Source organism: Candoia aspera, chromosome 4, assembly GCF_035149785.1.
Source record: "Candoia aspera isolate rCanAsp1 chromosome 4, rCanAsp1.hap2, whole genome shotgun sequence".
In the NCBI taxonomy this organism is placed as follows: Eukaryota; Metazoa; Chordata; class Lepidosauria; order Squamata; family Boidae; genus Candoia; species Candoia aspera.
In genome coordinates this window covers 80,894,767-80,918,283 of record NC_086156.1, presented here as the reverse complement: position 1 = coordinate 80,918,283, position 23,517 = coordinate 80,894,767, and the positions used below count along the sequence as shown (strand labels likewise).

The 23,517-nt window shown below is 39.4% G+C and overlaps 1 protein-coding gene across 1 annotated transcript in view; it reads left to right on the top strand.

Moving 5' to 3' along the window:
* ARHGAP23 (Rho GTPase activating protein 23) overlaps positions 1-23,517 on the top strand; it is a 169,787-nt gene that overhangs the window by 82,340 nt on the left and 63,930 nt on the right. Inside the window, exon 3 of the mRNA XM_063300754.1 lies at positions 22,672-22,696. Within this exon, the coding sequence (XP_063156824.1) occupies positions 22,672-22,696 (25 nt within the window). The remainder of the gene's footprint in view (positions 1-22,671; positions 22,697-23,517) is intronic.

The window sequence follows — 23,517 nt, the reverse complement described above, 5'->3', positions numbered from 1 at the left end:
TCTTGAGCAGAGTCTTTGTCATCTGACTGAGCTGTGGGGATGCTGAGGCATTTTGGAGTGGGAACTTTTGCTGTTTCTAAAGCCAGCATGGTTGAAAAAGATGATGATGATGATGATGATGATGATGATGATGATGATGACGACGATGACGATGACAAGTGAAAAAGCCCAGAAAGTAGCCTAGCTTTTCTCTATTTCCAGATGCTGCAAAGCTTATATGCTTGTCAAATTGATGGATGTGGTTAGCTCTTCCAGTTTGGCAAGCACATATTTGTGGTCTTCAGATGTCTTCCATTTTCTCAAGTCTGATCAACAGCAGGCTGATGGGTTATCTATTCATTTCTGTTTGCATTATTACAAGATTATATATATACCCCCCCACTCTTATACGTTATATATCTTGTTATATATATATAAGTCAAGTTGAAAGGTAGGATATAAGTCTTCCTAATAAATAAATTTCGTATCTGCTTTTGCCCAGAAATCCCCATTTTGGTTTCAGACCAGAAATTGTTCACTGAACAGCTATTTCTTGAAAAACACTTTATTAGATATTTATCTTTTAAAATATTTGGTGTCATTGTTCTGCTGCCATCTGCAGTGGTGGCATAACTTTTTTTTAATTCTTTCCCTTTCTTGGCTGCTGCTGTTTCTTTCCTGGATTTGTCAGAATGTTAAAGGGATAAGAACCTTGAGAGATTTCAATCAGTCAGGAGATTTTGCAATGAAAAGCGACATCAAAATACTACATACCCATATGATTTGATCGCAGAATCATGGCCTTGCGGACAAGTGAAATCAAGTGAAAATTTATGGCAGAAGGAGTAATATAAATGAATTAGTGAACATTTTGCGAGGAGTGCTAAATAATATGGTGAAAGGGAGGTTTTGTTGTTGTTGTTATTAATATGTAGAAAATGTCTGCCAAAAGCTATAAATAATTTGCAGCTCAGCACTTTTTTCCCTGATACTTTGCATTTATTTGTATAAAATGAAGTGCTGCCCAGCCACTTAGCAGAATAATAAGCTCCTTTCCTGCAATCCTTGCTCCATGGAGCTTATAATAAAAATTTGGGCCAATAGGGAAGACCAGAGTATGGAAAAGAAAGATGAGAGTGATATCGAATGACTGGAAGCAGATTGATTCCCACATGCTTTGGCTTCATTTGTTCCATTGAGCCTGTTTATTTAGTACCACCATTCCTCTTCTCTCAGCACAGTGGTTTTGGCTCTGGAGCCAGATTATATAAAAGGTAAAGCAAAGAAGCTAAACCAGGAAGGGGGCCTTCAGCAGTCTTTTTGAAAGATTCCCATCTTTTGAAAGATTCTCATCTCTAGGGCAAGGTGAAGATCCACCAGCAGGGTGGGGCTCCAGATCCGGGGGCTGGGTTTCGATGGAAGTGATTCACCGGGATGAGAGCAAGCATTTTTATCAACCTCTAAAAGATGACTTCATTGCTTCTTTGTGCCCCACGGGAAGACAGGTTACCTTATGCATGCAATGGAAAGTAAGAAAGACGCCTGCTGCCAGAAGCAAGTAGGGCAAGCCATTAAGGGATAGGTGTATGAATTGAAGAGGTTGGATCTAGGGACTTTCCCACTTCTGTCTGTGCTCCACCCTTTCTGGCTCCTGATTTTATTTATCGTGTATTAAATCTAAGATTTTTATTCTGAGCCAAAAAATCTCTTAAGGCAGTTCACCTGCAACCTTAACCAGCACATAAAATTCCATGAGACAAATAGAGCTTGTTAAAAAACAAAGCAAACTTGAGATTAACAATACCAGTAACAACACCGTAGTGGTGACATTAATCATTCAGTTGCCATCCTGAATGGGAATATCATCATAAATACATTTGCATTTTACATAAACAGAATTCTGAAGATTGCAAGGTTCATCAAGAATGAATATGCCACTCGACGGTTTCCGGTGAAGGAGTATGGCGGCAGGTCGAGCTCTGTAAGAGCTCGGAAAAATTAATATCTACAACGCAGAGGTCGAGAGTTCTGCGGAGTCGGAGAGAGACAGGCAGACCTCGTAGGCGGCGCTAGAAAAGGAGCGCTGCCGGCAAAAGACTCCAGCGGCTTCAGAGCGGCAGGCGAAAGCTTTGCTTTCTCTTTCAACGTTTTCACTTTGGCCGCAACAATAAAGCAGCCGGGAAGCCTGGAGGCATATCTGTAGAACCCGCGTGAGTAGCCTAGCTAGCTAGGCAATTCTGCAGCCCCCTTCATCTCTAGTAAAAGAAACAACAACTTTTGACCACAGAAGAGAAAAAGAAGAAACTTTCTAAGCGGGAAAAAAAAAACTTTTCTATACTTTGGAGACAAAAAATCTTTACTGCCAGTCCTCACTTAAAAGGAACTGAATTAATTAATTAATTTCTACCGCCATATTGGACTATATTGTAGATGTTTATAAGATTATTTTGAATTGTATGCTGTGTATGTTTTGATATAAATATTATACATTTCTTTATATAGATAAATATAACATTAGGTGTAGTGATTAAGATAAGTAAATGAAGATTTCTATAAGAACAAAATGAATACAAGGAGACAGAATAGGAGAGGCTCAGAAGCCGGGGAAGGAGAATGGCTGAAAGCCATGTTTGAAGATTTCACGCAAAAAACAATTCAAAATATTACTCAAAATTTAACGCAATTATTAGAGGAGAAAATAGATGGATTTGAAAAAAGGTTAGATCATAAGTTAGAGACAATGGACAAAAGAATAAAAGCAGACATTCAAGAGGTAAGAGAAAGAGTGGAGAAATTAGAAGTAGAGAATGATATAGAATTAGACCGATTAACTGTGTGAGAGTTAAAAGAAAAAGAACATTGTGTTAGACTTAGAGGTGTACCTGAAAAAAAAGAGGCAGAAATAAGAGAAATAGTGGTTCAAATGCTTGCAAGTTTAATTGAATGGGAGGAAGAAAGGCTAGAAGAAGATATAGAAAAAAATATTCAGAGATAACTTGAAATATGCAAAAATTAACCGGAAACCAAGAGATATAATAATTGAATTTTCTAGGAAAAAGACAAAAGAATTGATAATACAGGCCTCCTATGGGAAAAAAATTAATATCGAAGGAGAGGAGATTATGATATTGAAAGACATACCACTGAGAATATAAAAAAAAGAAAAGACTATTTCTTTCTCACTGAAGTCCTTAAACGAAATAAAATCCCCTTTAGGTTGGAAGTATTGGAAGGAGTTAATCTCACATTCCAACAACAAAGATATAAATTGAATACTATTTTTAAGGCTCAGGAATTTCTCAGAAAATATAAGAAAGATTTAGAACCAGAAGCAAATAGAAGGGGAAGGCCAGAAAGTAAAGTGAAATGTTTAAATACAGAGGAACAAAGTGCAGAGGAACTAGCTTCAAGTTCTAAAGAATTTGCAATACTCCTCTCCAATGAGTGAACTAAAATGCCTTTCCTGGAATATAAATGGAGCCAATACCTCAGCTAAAAGGAAAAAAGTTTTTCACTATTTATACAAATTAAAACAAGATATAAGATATAATACGCCTTCAAGAAACTCATATTGCGAAAAAAGATAGTAAATATCTGTAATGGTTGCCTGATCCCAAATACTCAGTCTCACAAGCTCGGGCTTAAAGATAACTGATTTATTAAAGGAATAGTATGCAAATACAAAGAAAGCTGAGAATGAGCAAAAGCGCGCCAAATACAAACTTAAAGCTTTGCCTGTGAGTCAGTCCCGCCCTAATCACCCGTCACTGCGCACCCCCTCCCAGGTGTGAGCAACCGTTACACGCGCCTGGGAAAGTAACCTTGATCAGGAGCGCAAACCCAAACACACATTCCTAAGCTTCAAAACATCGGAAAGCAGATGAGTGGAAAAACCCTGACGGGGAAAGGAACACGGGAAAGACATTGACATGTGAAACGTTACAATATTAACCAAATACTGAAATGGTGAACATGACATATCGCCCCCCCCCAAAACAATGTTAGGGAGCAGGTTTGTCAGGATAAGATAAGTGAAAGCGTTGCAGCAGAATAGGTGCGTGGACATCAGGTGCAGCCACCCATTCGGGATGAGAGAAATGTTTCCACCGAACGAGGTATTGCAGAGTAGAGCGATGGCGCCGAGAGTCGAGGATATCTGTCACCTCGAAATGTTGCTGGTTATCAATGAGTAGAGGAGGTGGTGGAATGGGTTGGGGATGCCAGCGGTCCGATGGGAGGTAAGGCTTGAGTAAACTGCAATGGAAAACAGGATGCAGACGTTTGAGATTGTGAGGCAGATCAAGTTTAAAAGTAACAGGGTTAATTTGAGCAACAATAGGGAACGGACCGACGAATTTAGGGCCAAGTTTCTTGGACGGTTGAGGAGATTTGAGAAATTTGGTTGATAGGTAGACCTTATCCCCCACAGCAAAAGAGGGTTGAGGTGAGCGCTTGGCATCTGCGTGACGTTTGTAAGTGGCTTGAGAATGGTGCAGAGCTTGTTGAATGTTGAGCCATGAGTGGTTAAGGGAGTCAGCCCAAGCCGCAAGGGAAGATGGTAGTGGCTGTGGATGGGGAAGTTCAGGAATGGGAACAAAGTCTCTGCCAAAGACGATTTTAAAGGGCACTTGACCGGTACTTTGATGAACGGAGTTGTTGTAAGCGACTTCAGCAAAAGGGAGTAAGTCTACCCAGTTGTCTTGTTGGTAATTGACAAAAGCCCTTAAGTATTGTTCTAGAGTAGAATTAACCGCCTCTGTAGAGCCATCCGTCTCTGGATGCCAAGCGGTGGAAAGGGCTTGTTTGGTGCCCAAAAGTTTTAAAAATGCGCGCCAAAAATGTGAGGTGAATTGTGTACCCCTGTCGCTCACCAAACATGCAGGGATACCGTGTAGGCGGTACACGTGAACGAGAAAGAGGCGTGCCAGCTGTTGCGCGGTGGGGATAGACGCACAGGGAATGAAATGGGCTTGCTTTGAAAAGAAGTCTTTAACCACCCAAATGACGGTTTTACGTTGACTGGGCGGCAGGTCAACAATAAAATCCATGGAAATGTCCTGCCAGGGCACAGTTGGGGTGGCGACAGGTTGAAGGAGCCCCTGAGGTTTGCCCACTTTGCGCTTGGTAGTTGCACAAACAGGACAAGATGTAACATAGGTTTTTAAGTCTTTGAGCAAAGTTGGCCACCAGAATTGCCGGCGAACCAGGTGCAGTGTTTTTACATATCCAAAATGACCTGCAAGCTTGTCATCATGGCAGCGCTGAAAGATCGTTTTTCGCAAAGCGTCAGGCACGTAAAGATGATCGTTGCGCCAGGCCAAACCATCCGTGAAGGTTACAATGTGTTGATTCGATTGTAACCAAGTGTCTGTTTTAAGGTGGAGGAGCAACTGTTGTTGCAAGTCGGATGGAATTGGCAAACGCGGCGAGTGGGTGGGAGGTGGGGTGGCTGGAGCCAGCGTTTGTAGCGCTCGGGTTTGGCTGCGTGTTATCGCTGCCAAACTCAACTGCTTTTCAGTCCAAACTGTACCTTGGACAATGGGCCCTGGACCCGCATCTTGGGGTCGACGAGAGAGGGCGTCAGCCAAGAAGTTTTTCTTGCCTGGGATAAATTTAAGGGTGAAATCAAAGCGACTGAAGAACTCTGCCCAGCGGAGTTGTTTGGGGCTGAGTTTTCGGGCGGTGCTTAAAGCCTCTAGATTTTTGTGGTCAGTCCAGACTTCAAAAGGGTGAGAAGTTCCTTCCAATAAGTGTCGCCATGTTTCTAAAGCCGTTTTTACAGCAAAAGCCTCCTTTTCCCAAACATGCCATCGCCTCTCAGTGTCAGTGAATTTGCGTGAGAGGTAAACACAGGGTTTTAAGGTACCAGAGTTGTCTGATTGAAGCAAGAGTGCTCCGATTGAGAAATCAGAGGCATCCACTTGTACAACGAATGGTTTGGAGGGATCTGGATGCTGTAAAATTGGCTCTGTGGTGAAGATTTGTTTGAGCGCTTCAAATGCCTGTTGACAGGTTGGAGTCCATTTTAGGAGCGCTCCTGGGTTTTTTGAATGGCGGGTATCGCCCTGCGCTTTAGTTTTTAAAAGTTCAGTAAGGGGAAGGGCAATTTCCGCAAAATTTTGGGCAAATGCCTGATAGAAATTCGCGAATCCAAGGAAACTTTGTAATTGCCTCCTGGTACGTGGAGGCTCCCACGCTACAATTGCTTCAACTTTTGCAGGGTCCATTTCAATGCCCTTAGCAGAAATTCTGTATCCAAGATAATCAATTTGTGATTGATGGAAGGCACATTTAGACAGTTTAGCATATAGCTGGGCTTTTTTCAATTTTGCCAGTACCTGTCGCATTAACTGAATATGTTCTGACATGGTTTCTGTATAAATTAATACATCATCCAAATACACCAATACTCCTTTAAATAGATGGTCATGCAAGACCTCATTGATTAGTTGCATAAAGACTCCAGGTGCCCCGGATAAACCAAATGGTAAGACTTTGTATTGAAAAGCCCCGAGAGGACAGTTAAAAGCTGTTTTCCATTCATCCCCCTCCCGTATGCGTATACAAAAATAGGCTTCTCTCAAATCCAGTTTTGAGAAGATTTTTCCCCTGGCCAGATGTGATAACATGTCTTTGATCAGGGGCAAAGGATATTTATTTAATATTGAGACTGCATTGAGCCCGCGGAAATCGGTACAAAGCCTCAGTGACCCATCCTTTTTTGGCCGGAATAGGACAGGAGCTCCCACTGGGGAATTAGCGGGTTCAATGAAACCTCTGGCTAGGTTTTTGTCAATAAACTCCCGTAGCGTGGCAAGCTCTTTGGGAGACATAGGGTATATTTTTGGTTGGGGTAACTTGACGTTAGGCAAGAATTCAATGGCACAATCTGTTTTGCGGTGGGGTGGCAAGCGATCAGCTTCTTTTTCCCCAAACACCTCCGCTAGATCCTGATATTGACTGGGCAGTCCCTCAAGGGGTTGGAGGGTTTGTACCGTGGTGTGTGCCACCCCTCCACCCTCCATTTCCTCTAGCAGGTCCTTTTCAGGCACCTTGTAAAACCCATCTGCAAAAGTGACAGTCCTGTGTAACCAGTTAATGAAAGGATTTTGTTGTACAAACCAGGGCGTGCCTAAAATCACCAAGGGACCCCCCACTGGAGCTACAATGAAAGGTAATTTTTCCCGATGGGAACCCATTTGTAAGGCAACCAGTCCTGTGGAATGAGTGACTGCTTTTCCCCCCGCCATGGTTCCATCCAATTGGGTGAAAATCATAGGTCTTGGTAAAGGAAAAGTGGACAGTTCTAAAGCTGCTACAACATCAGGGTGGATAAGGGAACGGGAGCAGCCCGAGTCCAGCATGGCCCAGAATTCCACAGTTTTGGTTTTTGATCCCAGTTTAAGTTTTATAGTCAGTGTAGGAAAATTCCCACTCACCGAATCGTGGTCACGCCCGGTTTCTTCCACCTGCCCAACGGCGCCCTTTAGGACAGGTGGTAGGCGTTTCCCGCCGGCTGTTCAAATTGTAAATCCTCGTCCTCGTCTCCAAAGAGTAGTTCTTGAGGCTCGAGCTCTGCGATGGCAGCTTTCATTTTCCGGGGTGGGGCGGACGGCTTTACTGGAGGTTTCGCCTGTCGTTCCTCAGGTCGACGTCTAGGGCACGACGTGGCGCGATGTCCTTCTTTTCCACATCTGAGGCATTGGCCTTTGGAAAATCGTCGTTCCTTTTCTTCTTCCCAAGTTTTGGGTTTGGGGCGGCTGGCATGTCCGGTCATCCGAGCTCCCCTGGCCAGTCTGGATTGTCTAAGTTCTTTGGTATGGGCATAGGTTTGCAGGGCATTTTCTGCACTACCTGCCAACTGAATCCATCCGTGTAAGGTTTTCGGGTCATCTCTTCCCAACGCCCAACGGAGGATTTCTGGTTCTAGCCCTTGCTTAAACATCTCAATGAACGTTGGCTCGGACCAATCTTCCACCTTTCCTGATACGGCTTTAAATTCCATCGCGTAATTCGCAACAGAAAGGGACCCTTGATAGAGTTTTCTTAGGGCATTTTTCGCTGTCTCTTGGGCTAACGGGTCCTCAAAGTGTTGTTTAAGGGCCCATAGAAAGTCATCAAAGTCTTCTAACTCGGTTGCCTCGGCTTGGCATAGTTGCACATACCAATCAGCTGCCCTCCCTCTCAGTTTGTTGGAAATAAAGTTGATTTTGCCATGTTCCGAACGGAAACTACGGCCCCAATCCTCCATGTAATGCTTGGCATTAGTGATAAAGAAGGAGAGTGTGGTGGGATCCCCATCGAACTTCACCCCAAATGGTGGGAAGTTTCTTACCGGCTCGGCTGGTTGTGGTGGTTCCGTAAACGTCAACGTACGCCGAGCCCCCAGGGGTGGTCGGTCTCTGGGCAGCCTTGGCTCTCGTCCTCCCACCTGGCGAGATGTTCGAGTCTTGCTCCTTCCCCTGGGTGGTAGGGAGCTGGGTTTTGGGTAAGCCGGCTGTGGCGGCTCTTCTTCCCAATCCTCCTGAGCTAGCTCTGCACCCCTCGGGAGATCCTTAAGTATTTTCACTACCAGGTTCATTTTGTCCTCGAGTGCTTTCATGCGCGCCGGTGTGACCGGTTCTTCCATGGGTTGGTTAGTTACCACCACCCTCGGTGACAAGGGGACTTCGGGCTCCCAAGATAGTTGTGGGGATTCCCTCTCCGTGACTCTCTCCACTACGGATTTATGTTCACTCCGAAGGCTCTCCTGCATGGAGAGCAATAACTCATCTAATGGGACATCCCGCATTTCTCGACGTGCTGCTCGCTGTGCTCTCGAAGTTAGAGCGGGCCGGGTTCTTGCCAACTCCTACTCTTCCTCGCTCTCTTCGCTTACGCAAAGCTGTTGGTCGGTCATCGCTAGCGTTCCCTCTTACCCACGAATGGATGGGGCTAGCGGAAGATGATAAAAATGATTCTCAGCTTTATGTAATGGTTGCCTGATCCCAAATACTCAGTCTCACAAGCTCGGGCTTAAAGATAACTGATTTATTAAAGGAATAGTATGCAAATACAAAGAAAGCTGAGAATGAGCAAAAGCGCGCCAAATACAAACTTAAAGCTTTGCCTGTGAGTCAGTCCCGCCCTAATCACCCGTCACTGCGCACCCCCTCCCAGGTGTGAGCAACCGTTACACGCGCCTGGGAAAGTAACCTTGAACAGGAGCGCAAACCCAAACACACATTCCTAAGCTTCAAAACATCGGAAAGCAGATGAGTGGAAAAACCCTGACGGGGAAAGGAACACGGGAAAGACATTGACATGTGAAACGTTACAATATTAACCAAATACTGAAACATGACAATATCTGGTAAATAACAAATTAGGAAATGAATTTATAGCAACAAATGAAAAAAAAATATGGAATTGTAATATATGTAAAGCCCCATCTAAATCCTAAATTAATAAGTGATGATAAAAATGGGAGATATTTAATAATAGAATTAGAACTACAAAATTCTAAAGCAATATTGGAGTATATGCCCCTAATGATAATCAGAATAAATTCTATCAAAATTTATCAAATGAACTTTCCGAATTATCCTATAACAATTGGATTATGATGGGAGATTGAAACGGAGTTACCTTGCCAATTATTGACAGAAAATCTGAACAACAAATAAAAAAAAATCAAGGAAAATTGCCCCAATCTTTTTTTGATATGTCAGAAAATTTGGCTATTGTAGATGCCTGGAGATATAAAAACGATACGGCTAGAGATTATACATTTTATTCAGACAGATTCAAATCGTTCTCCAGGATCGATATGATATGGTTATCTAAAAATTTGGCAAATAAAATTTTAAATGTATCAATTTTCCCCGGATCCTTCTCAGACCATAATCCAGTTCAATTGGTTATAAAACTCCACCCAAAAAGTTATAGGTGGAGATTAAATGAAACCTTGTTGAGAAACAAAGAACTTATAGAAGATTGCCAAAAGAAATTAAAAGAATTCTTTGAATGGAATTTAAATAATGAAGTGAGTATTGGGACAGTATGGGATGCCAGTAAGGCATATATGAGAGGATATCTTATGTATTTAAATAGTTGCTTAAAGAGGAAAATACAACAAAAAATTCGAACAGTTCTTGATCAAATTAAGTTAAAAGAAAAAAATCTTCAAATAAGACCAGCAGATGTAGGTATAAATCATCAAATAAAAATTTTACAGCAGCAATTAAAAATACTCACAACAGATGAAATTAAAAGAAAATTGAGATATATTAAACAAAGAAATTTTGAATATGCTAATAAAGCTGGAAAATGGTTAGCATACAAATTAAGAAAAGAAAAGAAAAAAAAATATTACTAAAATTCGAGAAAATGGGAAAGAATTAGTTGACAATGAAACAATTAAAAAGGCATTTCATAATTTCTTTATAAACCTATATAAGAAACAAGAAATTTCAAATGATAAAATTGAAAATTATTTATTAAAACAAAATTTAAAGAAATTAACTAAAGACCAAAAAGCATTAATTAACAATCCCATCACAACCCAGGAAATTATAGAGGCAATTAGAAAATTGAAAACAGGCAAAGTTCCAGGTCCAGATGGATTTTCAGGAGGTTATTATAAATATTTTCAAGATCAAATTTTGTTACCACTTAAAGTTTTAATGAATGCGATTCTGTTAGGAAATCCAATACCAAAATCTTGGTCAGAGGCAAATATCATACTAATCCCAAAAGAAAAACAAGACCCGTCACTATGTAAAAATTATAGACCTATTTCGTTATTAAACAATAACTATAAAATATTTACTTTAATTCTAACTGAAAGACTAAAAACAATACTTCAAGAAATAATTAATTATGACCAAAATGGTTTTTTACCCCAAAGATATATAAAAAGCAATATAAGGACGGTTTTAAATATAATAGAGTATGCTCAATTTCATAATGAAAAACAGATTATGTTGTTATTTTTAGATGCTGAAAAAGCTTTTGGCAACCTAAATTGGAATTTTATGCTTAAGACTTTAGAATTGATGGATTTTGGTGATATATTTATAAAAGCAATAAAATCAATTTATACATTTCAAAAAGCCAGAATTGTGATCAATGAAGAGATAACACAAGAACGTCAAATAGAAAAAGGAACAAGGCAAGGCTGTCCGCTATCTCCTTTATTATTTATATTGGTATTGGAGGTTCTAACAGAAGCTATCAGAAAGGATCATCGAATTGAAGGGATAAAGATTAAACAAGAAACATATAAATTAAGAGCCTTTGCGGATGATTTAGTTATCACTTTACAAAACCCATTAATATCAATTGATTACTTATTAAAGTCACTACAAGAATATGGAGAATTAGTTGGTTTTAAAATAAATAATCAAAAAACGAAGATGATAAATTTAAACATGCCACAAAATAATCAGAATGTATTAGAAATTAAATCAGGATTTAATAGTGTTAAAAAAGTTAGATATCTAGGGATAGAAATTTCAGCCAAAACTAGTGATTTATTTCAAAATAATTATGTTAAAATATGGAAGGAAATTAAACAAGATTTATTGAGGTGGGAAAAATTAAACTTATCACTTATGGGACGAATCTCTGCAATTAAGATTAATATTTTGCCGAAGATGCTATTTTTATTTCAAACCATTCCAATATTTATAACTGATAAAAATTTTAAATTATGGCAAAAAGATCTTTCAAAATTTATCTGGCAAGGGAAAAGACCAAGAATTAAATTCAAATTACTACAAGAGGATAAGGAAAGAGGAGGCTTGGGTCTTCCCGATTTCAGGTTATATTATGAGGCATGTGGTCTATTATGGTTAAAAGAATGGATTACCCTACAAGATTATAAATTACTAAATTTAGAAGGACATGATTTAAAATTTGGATGGCACGGCTTCTTATGGTATAACAAATTGAAAGTAAATAAAACGTTTAATAATCATTGTATTAGAAGGTCCATTCTTAAAATTTGGGAAAAATATAAATCTATTTTAACATCGACAATACCACTATGGATTTCCCCACAAGAAGCTTTTGTAAGGCGAGAAACAATAGGAAACCATAAGTGGCTAAAATATTCAGATTTAATAAAATTTGAAGGGACCAAATTTACAATGAAGACAAGAGAAGAACTGGAAAATGAAGGATATTCATGTCAATGGTTTACATATATTCAGTTAAAAGAACAATTTAAAATAGATGCCAAAAGTTACAAATTTACAAATAAACTATCTTGGTGGGATGAACAAATCTATGCTAATAATGACCACATGATTTCTAAAACATATAAAATGCTATTACAAATGAGAATATTAAATGTACAAATTAAACAATGTATGAACAAATGGGAGAAAAATTTTGGATACAATATTGAATATGATGTTTGGGAAAGAATGTGGACTAAGGGATTAAAATTTGCATTAAATTATAATTTAAAAGAAATTTTTTATAAAATGATGTACATGTGGTATATTACTCCTGAAAAATTATCGAAAATGTTTCAAAATACGTCAAATGTTTGTTGGAAATGTAAAAAAGAAATTGGAACTTTATACCATATGTGGTGGATCTGTAAAAAAGCAAAAAAAAGTTGGTCATCTATACATAATATAATTTGTAAAATGTTGGCAGTAAACATTGATAAATCACCGGAATTCTACTTATTGGGCTTTATGAACAAAGATTTTGAAAAAAACTATGGAAAACTTCTACTGTATTTGATTACTTCGGCCCAAATTATTTATGCCACAAAGTGGGAAGAAGAATTAATCCCATCTGTGGCAGAATGGATACTTAAATCCCTAAACATGGCACAAATGGCAAAACTAACGGACCAACTAAACGATAAAAATATAGAAGACTTTCAAAAGGACTGGACACCCTTTTTTAAATAAGTGGAATGGACTCAAAAAGTTAATATGAACATATAGTATGTAAATAGCAAATTATTTTAATTATATAATCTCTTATTAGAATTAATGAAGGCAATTTAGAGAATTAAGGAAAAAATAAAAACGCTAGGATATTAAGCTGTACCATCTAGAAAGTTGGAAACCCAAATCTTTCTATTTATTTATTTATTTATCATTTTATTCTTTTTATATATATATATATATATATATATATTTCATTTTTTCACTTTTCTTTTTCTCCTCCCTTTTTTTCCCTTCTTTTTCTTCTCTCTTCTTCTCTTTTTTGTATTGTAAGATATTATTGTTTGTATGTAATTTTATGTTTATTTAAATAAATTAATAAAGATTCATATTCAAAGAATGAATATGCCACTCATATACTCCTACTTGGTTTCTTTTCCCAGCAGGAGTTACAAAACCAACCAAAGAAACTCCTATGATTTCTTTAGTATGGAATCCGAACCTGGATAAGAAGCCAATAACAAACCATAGATTTAACTGCAGCTTGTTAAACGAAACCAGTCGATGCTCCTCATTTGGGCATCTTGATAAACAAAGAAGAAGCATCTCTTGTCTGTTAATCTGCTCTGGGAGGAGCCAAGTGTGAGCAACTAAGCAATTTGCATAAGGATATGCTGTCCATTTGTGGAATTTGACGCACAGATACTTTAATAGTGAGCTAGCTATAGAAGTAATGGTTGTCAAAAGGCTACTCTATGGTGTGCTTGCAAAGAGTTGGCATCCAGAAGAGAGCATCATGTGAAGATCTTAACATTTGGTGTTGTGAAAGAGTACAGGAACAGTTTTTCGGTCATCTTGCTTGTTTATCCCTGGCATCAGATCTAGACACTATTGTTACACTATTGTGAACTGCCATGTGTACATTCTCTTTCACTGGGTTCGTTAGCATAGAAGAGAGCAGTAGATCCACTGGTTGGTTTTTAGAAAATTACCTAGTACCTGTTCACACTTGGGAATCTGGTATAAAGTGTACTTTAGTCTAACACAAATTATTACTGTATTATCACAGTATTGTTATTCTTTAAGTATGTTAAGGGACCCTGATGAGTCTTCAGTGTTGTTTCATAAATTCAGTACACTTTTTTGAAGTTTCTGTTATCTGAAACACTTTGCAGTGCAGAAGCCTGCCCATTCATCCAGCCCACCACCATGCCACACCATCTTAAGACTAGTTCCATAGGTTTGCAACTAGCTGCAGTGATGCCAAAATCATGGGGCAAATATGTTAGGGGCAGAGTTTGTATTGCTCCATCACTTCCCTCCCTCCTGCAGATGCCTATTCTATAAACACCACTTCCCATTCTTTTAGTGTAGCAAGATATTATTGGCAAATGGCTTGGGATTTCTGCTTCTAGGTTTCCTTTCTATGGCTGTCCCCAGGTGATTCAAACAGGGATGAATGCTGTTGGAGACAAATTTCAGAATTAGATGGACCTCCTGTTCAATCAAGTAATTAGCAATGGTGCCAGAATTCACAAGTAGGAGGCTTGTAGACATGAATTCAAAAGATTGTTTAAGCTTATTCAGCTAAGTTCCAGATTTCTATCAGTTCTGTCTGGTTTGAAATAGCTTCTTCCTGGAACCATCTATTTGCTTTTTATGCTCCCCTCCTTTCTGAAAATGTGCTTTGATGAAAGAGGTAGTTTGAACATAAAAGAGGCTTCTGGCAGTGGTAGAGACCTCCTCTCTAAGGCCTAGATAATGCCACAGAACATCCAATATGATAGTAACTTCTGAGACAGTCCTTAGAGCATAGATAGCTTCATTTTCCAGATTTGCCAGTGAGTGCTGTGCACAAGCCTTATGCCATAAAGATGAAGTGTTTATAATTATCATAGCTATGAGCTTTTCCTGCCTCTCTTCTCCTTTTCAAGAGTTTGGTGTTGTGAAAAAAGGGATTGGTGATAGGACTGATGGAGAACTTTCCCCAGGAGTGCCATCATATTTTGCATTTTGGGGAAAAACATTCAGACATTCCTTAAAGTTCTTAAAACTCATTAAAACTGAAATAATTATATGAAGAGACAGATTGTCTATGCCCATCACTTCTAAGAATGCCACTATAATATCTATACATGCTAATTAATATAGTGCTATCTGTGTATATGCTCTTAGAAAGAACAGGTATGACTGGTCCCTAGCTCTACAGTTTAAAATCTTAACTAGTTGTGAGGAAATTCCAGATAAATTAAATAGAGACATGGGTGAGTAAGCAAGGAGAGAGAATGCAATGATTTCAAGTACACATATTTTGACTTAGTTATAGCAAAGCTTATATATTTACAGAAACCTAGTACACTTCATGCATATTAATATTTTTTTGTGATGGACTAAAAAGAAAAGTCAGTGAACTAAGTTTTTCAAGGGATGAGGAATTCCACACGGATCAAGGAGGGGAGAAGATGATAAATAGGAATGAGGTCTGGAATGGAAGTGGCTCATCACCTCACACCTCCTCAATCATTCTGTGCCAATCTTGTTCCCATACCTGAAAGAAGTGTATTTCAGAAAGGAGTATGCTTCACCAGCTGACATGAGCAAACAAGATCCATTGCATAGCATAGGGAGAAGGGAAAATCCTCTTTTGGAAAACCTCTTTTCCCATCAAATTGGTTGTTAGGTGCATACAGTTGAGATGGCAGCAGTTCTCTGCATCCTCCTGTAAAGTGGAGAATTGTTGCGTAGCCTACCCCCATCACCCCAGAAGCCAATCTCTGCCTCTCTGGAACCAGTCAGAAACTATAAACATGGCTATATTTAGCATTTTTATTTCCGCGCTGCTATATGTGCATGGGTGCATATCTGAATGCCTTTTGGCTGAAGGGTCTGTCCTTGAGAATCTTACGATGTTGTTTGAGTTGACAAGATCTGATCTGCAGGGGAGAAAAGACAATGAGTTAGGAATGGAGGAAGGTGTACCAGCCTCTTGAGATAGTCAAGGGGACATGATGACATCAGGAAGACAAACTCTTCTTTTCTGTCTCAGAGTAGTTCTCATGCAGAAGCTTCAGAGTTTTAACTTATACCTGAGTACAAGAAAAAAAAGGGCTACTCAGAATAATACAAACATTAAGTGAGATATGCCATAAATCTGAAAAAGTTCTACAAACACCTCTTACTTATAGTTTCCAGCTGTCACTGTGTTCGTATGGATGAGGCTTGGACCAAATGAACAGGAGGCAGAAGACACTGTCTTCTCTGGAAATTGCCATCCTGTTTCCCTTTGTTGGAAAAATCTAAATTAGAAAGGGGAATGCTTCGTCCTTTTGCAATTGGATTATTGAAGTATAATTGTGATTTTTTATTGTGTTATTAATTTGGGAAATTCAGCAACTCTGTATTACAAAGTAAATTGAGCCAATTTCTCCCACATCCCTGAACCTAATTAATTAAATCAGGCTCCTAGTGCCAGTTAGGCAGAAATGTTTAAATGCCTGTTCAGTGATTACTCAGGAACTGGCCTTTCTGCTCAAAAATATCATGACACTAGGTGATTTGCACAGCACTGTTGCTATAATAAGAGGGTTGACAATACATCCCAAGGAGGCTTAGCCCACCTGGCCAGTGTCCTTTTGACTTAAATGTTGAGGAACAGGATGTGGATCATAGTTTCCTTTTGTAACAACAGTGATGCTTCATGGGGACAAATTCAAACCTTCATAGAATCATTTTTCTATGACAGCTGGAACGGAGCCCTTTTCTAACTGATCATGGCACAGAGAGGGGATCTGCTTTCTTGTCATTCTTATCCAGCATTGTGCTAAGAAAACCGCTGCACTCTGAACTCTTCTCCCAAAAAGCACTAATTCTGATGAGTGGGTAGCTTTCATATTCCCCTTCCTTTCTTCCTCCTTTCTTTGACTTTTAATTGTACGTACTGCACATACGCATTGTCTGCCTGGTGATGTTGGGTGGTGAGAGGGGAAATGAAATGAATTTGGAGGAAGTAGTTTTTTCCCTTACAGGGTGATGCTGAGTTTTCTGGATATGACATCTGTTTGCAGTGGTTAGCTATTCTATTTTAAGGCTGGTTTGAATTATATGTAATTTTATGCTTAGCCTAACTGATACCTTAAAAGCAAAGTTGGCCAAAGTTTGCATATGGGGTAGAAGATTGCAGGATAGAAGCTGAAAATGGGATGTTATTTATGAGAAATAACAAATCTAATGGACCAAATAACTATTGATAAAGGAATCATGCTAAGCTAGTTGTGGCTCAGACATGGGAAAACAAGCTAAATGTAAGGTACAAGGCAATGAGAACTATTCTGTTTAAATGAGAAAATGTGACCTAACATTACACCTTAAAAGTGCTCATTTCTGGATGGATTGCAGCCATTATTGTTTGAATATCTCAGGCTGTTTAAGTAATCAAATTAGCTTTTGAAAAGGACGCATGATAGCCGTTAGGCCATAACTGTGTGGTAGATTGAAAATATATTTCATTTACAGAAGCTCTGAGATAAAGTAAGATGAGTAACCAATACTTGCATAATTGACTTATTATGATAGCTTCATATGGATCCTTATACATTACTCTACATGTAGAGTAATGGTTCTAAAACTTGTTTTGATTTATAGCTGCATACCTGTTCATGTAGCCAGTACAAATCAGGGAAGCTAATGCATGCTTTATTACAGTGTTTCTTTTGGCCCTGGAGGAACCCTTGAAATATTTTTCAGGCCTCAGAGAATCTTTGCACATTTAGACTCAAATATAGGCCAGAAGTTACAAAATTATTATATTTGTGTCATGGGTAGGCCCATATATATGCATTAACAGTTTTCTTAAACTAAAAATAAAGAATGACTCTTACCTCTTTAATATGTACTTGCCCTAATTTGAAATAATTTTTTGAATAAATTGTGATCTCCCAGGGAACCCCTAGGGACCACTCACGGAACCCTAGGGTGCCACGGAACCCTGGTTGAGAAACCCTACTTTAGTAACTACATAAGTTGATGGACAGTCACATTCGAAATACTCTTGCCACAATCTACAAGTAAGTGTTCCAGTGACTGAACATTAGTCATGAGCTTTTTAGATGGTTGAGTTAGTGATAAAGAAATTACACAGTTCCAAAAAAGGTGTGTGGCTGCACCCAGAGGCATGAATGGGACCTGTTATCTCTAGCTTAAAAAGAGAAAAAATAACTATGTAGCAACAATGCATCAAGAATTGTGTAAGAATTTGTGGAACATCCCATGGATTTTTCATTTCACAACAGCCAAACACAGGTAATATTAAATAATATTAAAGGAAGATGAATTATTACTCAACGGATTGCAGAAGTTAAAGCAAAATGAAAGTGCAGCACAACTAAAAGAATAGCCTTATTAATAGAGCAAGTCAATTCCATTGGATTGTAGTCAGGCTAATTATACATACAATAGACTCATCTAAATCAATTGACCTTAAGTTAATCATGATTAATTTGTTCCATTCATTTCAGTGTGACTAGACTGGATCAAACCCAGTAGAAGCTTTGTTAATAGCATAGGCTATTTTTTCAGTTCTTTTTGAGCATAAGATTTAATTCTGGTATGCAGTAGGCTGGCCAGTATGAATTGAATTCATGGCTGCTCAGTACCAACGAAAGGACCCCTATCACCAGGTGAACTTACTGGGAGTATGACAGGTGCAAAAGCAAGCCAACATAAGGCAGCATTTGAAAGTTTGTCTCTTGCCTATAGGCAGTGCTGATGACATTCTTTGTATTAATCTTTGCTTCCACAGTATCCCACAGTATCCTCTTTGTTTCCACAGTAATATTAACAACATTTGTATTACAGTAGTTCAAAATTTAAGAACAGGTATCTTTACTACTGGCTACATTCTGTGAATTTTGCACAGTTCTTGAATCAAAAATGTTTGTGTGTTAATTAAAAAAAGTCTGGGTGCATATTACATATATTAACAAAAATGTTTATTTAAGTGAAAATGGCATATACAATGAACAATTATTTGCTGTCAACGATACCTATATTAATTGCATACAAACATGGGTATTAGAACTATGAAGGACCTGGCTGATCCTTTGCTTAGAAACAGCATTTAGACATCCTAGACATTCTGGGCGTCAGTGAACTGAAATGGACTGGAATGGGCCACTTCACATCAAATGACCACCAGATCTACTACTGTGGACAAGAGGACCACAGAAGAAATGGAGTAGCCTTCATAATTAATAGTAAAGTGGCTAAAGCAGTGCTTGGATACAACCCAAAAAACGACAGAATGATCTCAATTCGAATTCAGGGCAAGCCATCTAACATCACAGTGATCCAAATATACGCCCCAACCACAAATGCTGAAGAAGCTGAAGTAGAGCAGTTCTATGAGGATCTGCAGCACCTACTGGACAACACGCCTAAAAGAGATGTTATTTTCATCACAGGAGACTGGAATGCTAGGGTGGGCAGTCAAATGACACCTCGAATTACAGGTAAGTATGGCCTGGGAGAACAAAACGAAGCAGGACATAGGCTGATAGAATTTTGCCAAGACAATTCACTCTGCATAACAAACACTCTCTTCCAACAACCTAAGAGACGGCTTTATACATGGACTTCACCAGATGGACAACACCGAAATCAGATTGATTACATCCTTTGCAGCCAAAGGTGGCGGACATCTGTACAGTCGGTAAAAACTAGGCCTGGAGCTGACTGTAGTTCAGACCATGAACTTCTTCTTGCACAATTTAGGATCAGACTAAAGAGATTAGGGAAGACCCACAGATCAGCTAGATATGAGCTCACTAATATCCCTAAGGAATATGCAGTGGAGGTGAAGAATAGATTTAAGGGACTGGACTTAGTAGATAGGGTCCCGGAAGAACTCTGGACAGAAGTTGGCAGCATTGTTCAGGAGGCGGCAACAAAATACATCCCAAAGAAAGAGAAAACCAAGAAGGCAAAATGGCTGTCTGCTGAGACACTAGAAGTAGCCCAAGAAAGAAGGAAAGCAAAAGGCAACAGCGATAGGGGGAGATATGCCCAATTAAATGCAAAATTCCAGAGGTTAGCCAGAAGAGATAAGGAATTATTTTTAAACAAGCAATGCGCGGAAGTGGAAGAAGACAATAGAATAGGAAGGACAAGAGACCTCTTCCAGAAAATTAGAAACATTGGAGGTAAATTCCAGGCAAAAATGGGTATGATCAAAAACAAAGATGGCAAGGACCTAACAGAAGAAGAAGAGATCAAGAAAAGGTGGCAAGAATATACACAAGACCTGTATAGGAAGGATAACAATATCGGGGATAGCTTTGACGGTGTGGTCAGTGAGCTAGAGCCAGATATCCTGAAGAGTGAGGTTGAGTGGGCCTTAAGAAGCATTGCTAATAACAAGGCAGCAGGAGAAGACGGCATCCCAGCTGAACTGTTCAAAATCTTGCAAGATGATGCTGTCAAGGTAATGCATGCTATATGCCAGCAAATTTGGAAAACACAAGAATGGCCATCAGATTGGAAAAAATCAACTTATATCCCCATACCAAAAAAGGGAAACACTAAAGAATGTTCAAACTATCGAACAGTGGCACTCATTTCACATGCCAGTAAGGTAATGCTCAAGATCCTGCAAGGTAGACTTCAGCAGTTCATGGAGCGAGAATTGCCAGATGTACAGGCTGGGTTTAGAAAAGGCAGAGGAACTAGAGACCAAATTGCCAATATCCGCTGGATAATGGAAAAAGCCAGGGAGTTTCAGAAAAACATCTATTTCTGTTTTATTGACTATTCTAAAGCCTTTGACTGTGTGGACCATAACAAATTGTGGCAAGTTCTTAGTGGTATGGGGATACCAAGTCATCTTGTATGCCTCCTGAAGAATCTGTATAACGACCAAGTAGCAACAGTAAGAACAGACCACGGAACAACGGACTGGTTTAAGATTGGGAAAGGAGTACGGCAGGGCTGTATACTCTCACCCTACCTATTCAACTTGTATGCAGAACACATCATGCGACAAGCTGGTCTTGAGGAATCCAAGGCTGGAGTTAAAATCTCTGGAAGAAACATTAACAATCTCAGATATGCAGATGATACCACTTTGATGGCTGAAAGTGAAGAGGAACTGAGGAGCCTTATGATGAAGGTGAAAGAAGAAAGTGCAAAAGCTGGCTTGCAGCTAAACCTCAAAAAAACCAAGATTATGGCAACCAGCTTGATTGATAACTGGCAAATAGAGGGAGAAAATGTAGAAGCAGTGAAAGACTTTGTATTCCTAGGTGCAAAGATTACTGCAGATGCTGACTGCAGTCAGGAAATCAGAAGACGCTTAATCCTTGGGAGAAGAGCAATGACAAATCTCGATAAAATAGTTAAGAGCAGAGACATCACACTGACAAAAATGCCCGCATAGTTAAAGCAATGGTGTTCCCTGTAGTAACATATGGCTGCGAGAGCTGGACCATAAGGAAGGCTGAGCGAAGGAAGATCGATGCTTTTGAACTGTGGTGTTGGAGGAAAATTCTGAGAGTGCCTTGGACTGCAAGAAGATCAAACCAGTCCATCCTCCAGGAAATAAAGCCAGACTGCTCACTTGAGGGAATGATATTAAAGGCAAAACTGAAATACTTTGGCCACATAATGAGAAGACAGGACACCCTGGAGAAGATGCTGATGCTAGGGAGAGTGGAAGGCAAAAGGAAGAGGGGCCGACCAAGGGCAAGATGGATGGATGATATTCTAGAGGTGACGGACTCGTCCCTGGGGGAGCTGGGGATGTTGACGACCGACAGGAAGCTCTGGCGTGGGCTGGTCCATGAAGTCACGAAGAGTCGGAAGCGACTAAACGAATAAACAACAAAGAGGTGCCATTCTATTCAAAAAGCAGGAGTTGGGTTTTGCATCTGTTCCTTCCTCAGTCTTGCATATTGGCTTCAGCTGAGAAACAAAACCTTTCAACATCTTTATTGGTTTGCAAGAAAAAACACACAAGAATAAAAATCTGCAAACCATCTACTCTAACAGCTCGATCACCTGAACACATAAAGAAAACAGTAAAAACTTGAAGTTCTTATGTTTTGTCCCCAGCATTTTGTTTTGGGCTGGGACTGTTGTGTCCATCTTTTGATGACCAAAATGGCGGAGGACAATTTTCTGGATCTTCACTACTCTGGGTTAAAAAAAAAAATCACAGGTTTTCTGAAAACAGCATTTTTGTGTGGGAATGCTTTCTTATATAAATATTGATTGAAAGTAGTAACAAGCATTTCTGTAGCAATATCAGTAACTCTGGATAATAATTTTAATTTAGTGTGCCATTTATGACTTTTTGATCTGTGGGAAATGTATAAGTTAGATGCATATACATTTATACATAGGGTTGTATGGTAAATCTTGAACATAGGAGGCAAACTTACATGCCTTTTTATCAGCACCTCTAAGGGCCAAGCAACCTAATTCAGCAGCACGTGGAATTTTCCTTGTGATTTTTCTGAAAAGAAAAGCCAATGGTCATTGGAAGCTACAACTGGCAGTGAGCTGAAAAGTAACTAGTCTCCCTTACTAGTTACTTTTCTTTCAGGATTAGTCACTCAAGCTATTCCACCTACTCCTCTCCCCAGTGCAGGGGAGAATATTTGGGAGAAGGAAGGAAACTTCAGTACAGCAATTTTACAAAATTAAAATAGTGGTAAAAATGATAAAGAACTCTTCCCTTGAGCATGTGTGTGTGTTTCAACATCCTTGGTGGCATGTATGTTTCAACATCCTTCTTTTTTTTGTCTTCCAGGAAGAAGAAAATGGAAACAGAACAGGTACGTTGCTATATTTCTTTGATCATATATTAGGAGGATATTTCTGAGGCGCATGTGCTAAACAGAAGCTTCAAGGTCATCAGGGTGTTGATGGCCAGAGCATGCTCCTAGGACAACTCAGCCCATCAGCTTAACCTGCTTGTCTCCTGTGCTGCTTCTGGCTGTTCCTGAAGTCAACTGAAACATTTTGAGTCTTGACTGTGGCGGTTTGGCAACAGGGCTGGGTTGGTGCTCCGTCCAGACTACAGCCATTGCAGATCCTATTGGTTGTCCCCTGCTTCTTCTCCTTCCCATCAGCGCAGGAAAAGCAAGCCTCACTGGCTAGATTCTGTGTGGGTGGGTCTACTGCTGCTTTCCTTCTTTTAGGGATTGTTTCCTCCACGTTAGTCCCTATCCTTTCCCTTTGCGTACCCTTATTTGCACATTATTCTTTAATGCATTAGACTGGGTATTTTAATTCACCCATTCATTCTAATTGAAATGTTACTTTTTTTTAATGTTTGTCTTCCCTCCCTCCCTCCTGCTGAAGACAGGTTACATTAGCGTACTCTTTGTGCTTGAGCCATTCTATAAAAACATGAAGTCTCCTTTGAGTCAGGCTTGACCCCTGGTGATCTCATGGATGCATCTGCATAGTTTTATTGGCAGCAGTATAGAAGTTCTTTGCCATTGCTGCCTTCTGGTATGTTTTTTGATTTCCCAGTCTAGCCTACTGTACCTGGGATTCCCTACTAGACTTCTATCCACATATTAACCAGGCTTAACCCAGCTTAGCTTCTGAGCCCAGAGAAGGCCAGTCAATCCATCCATATAATTCAAAA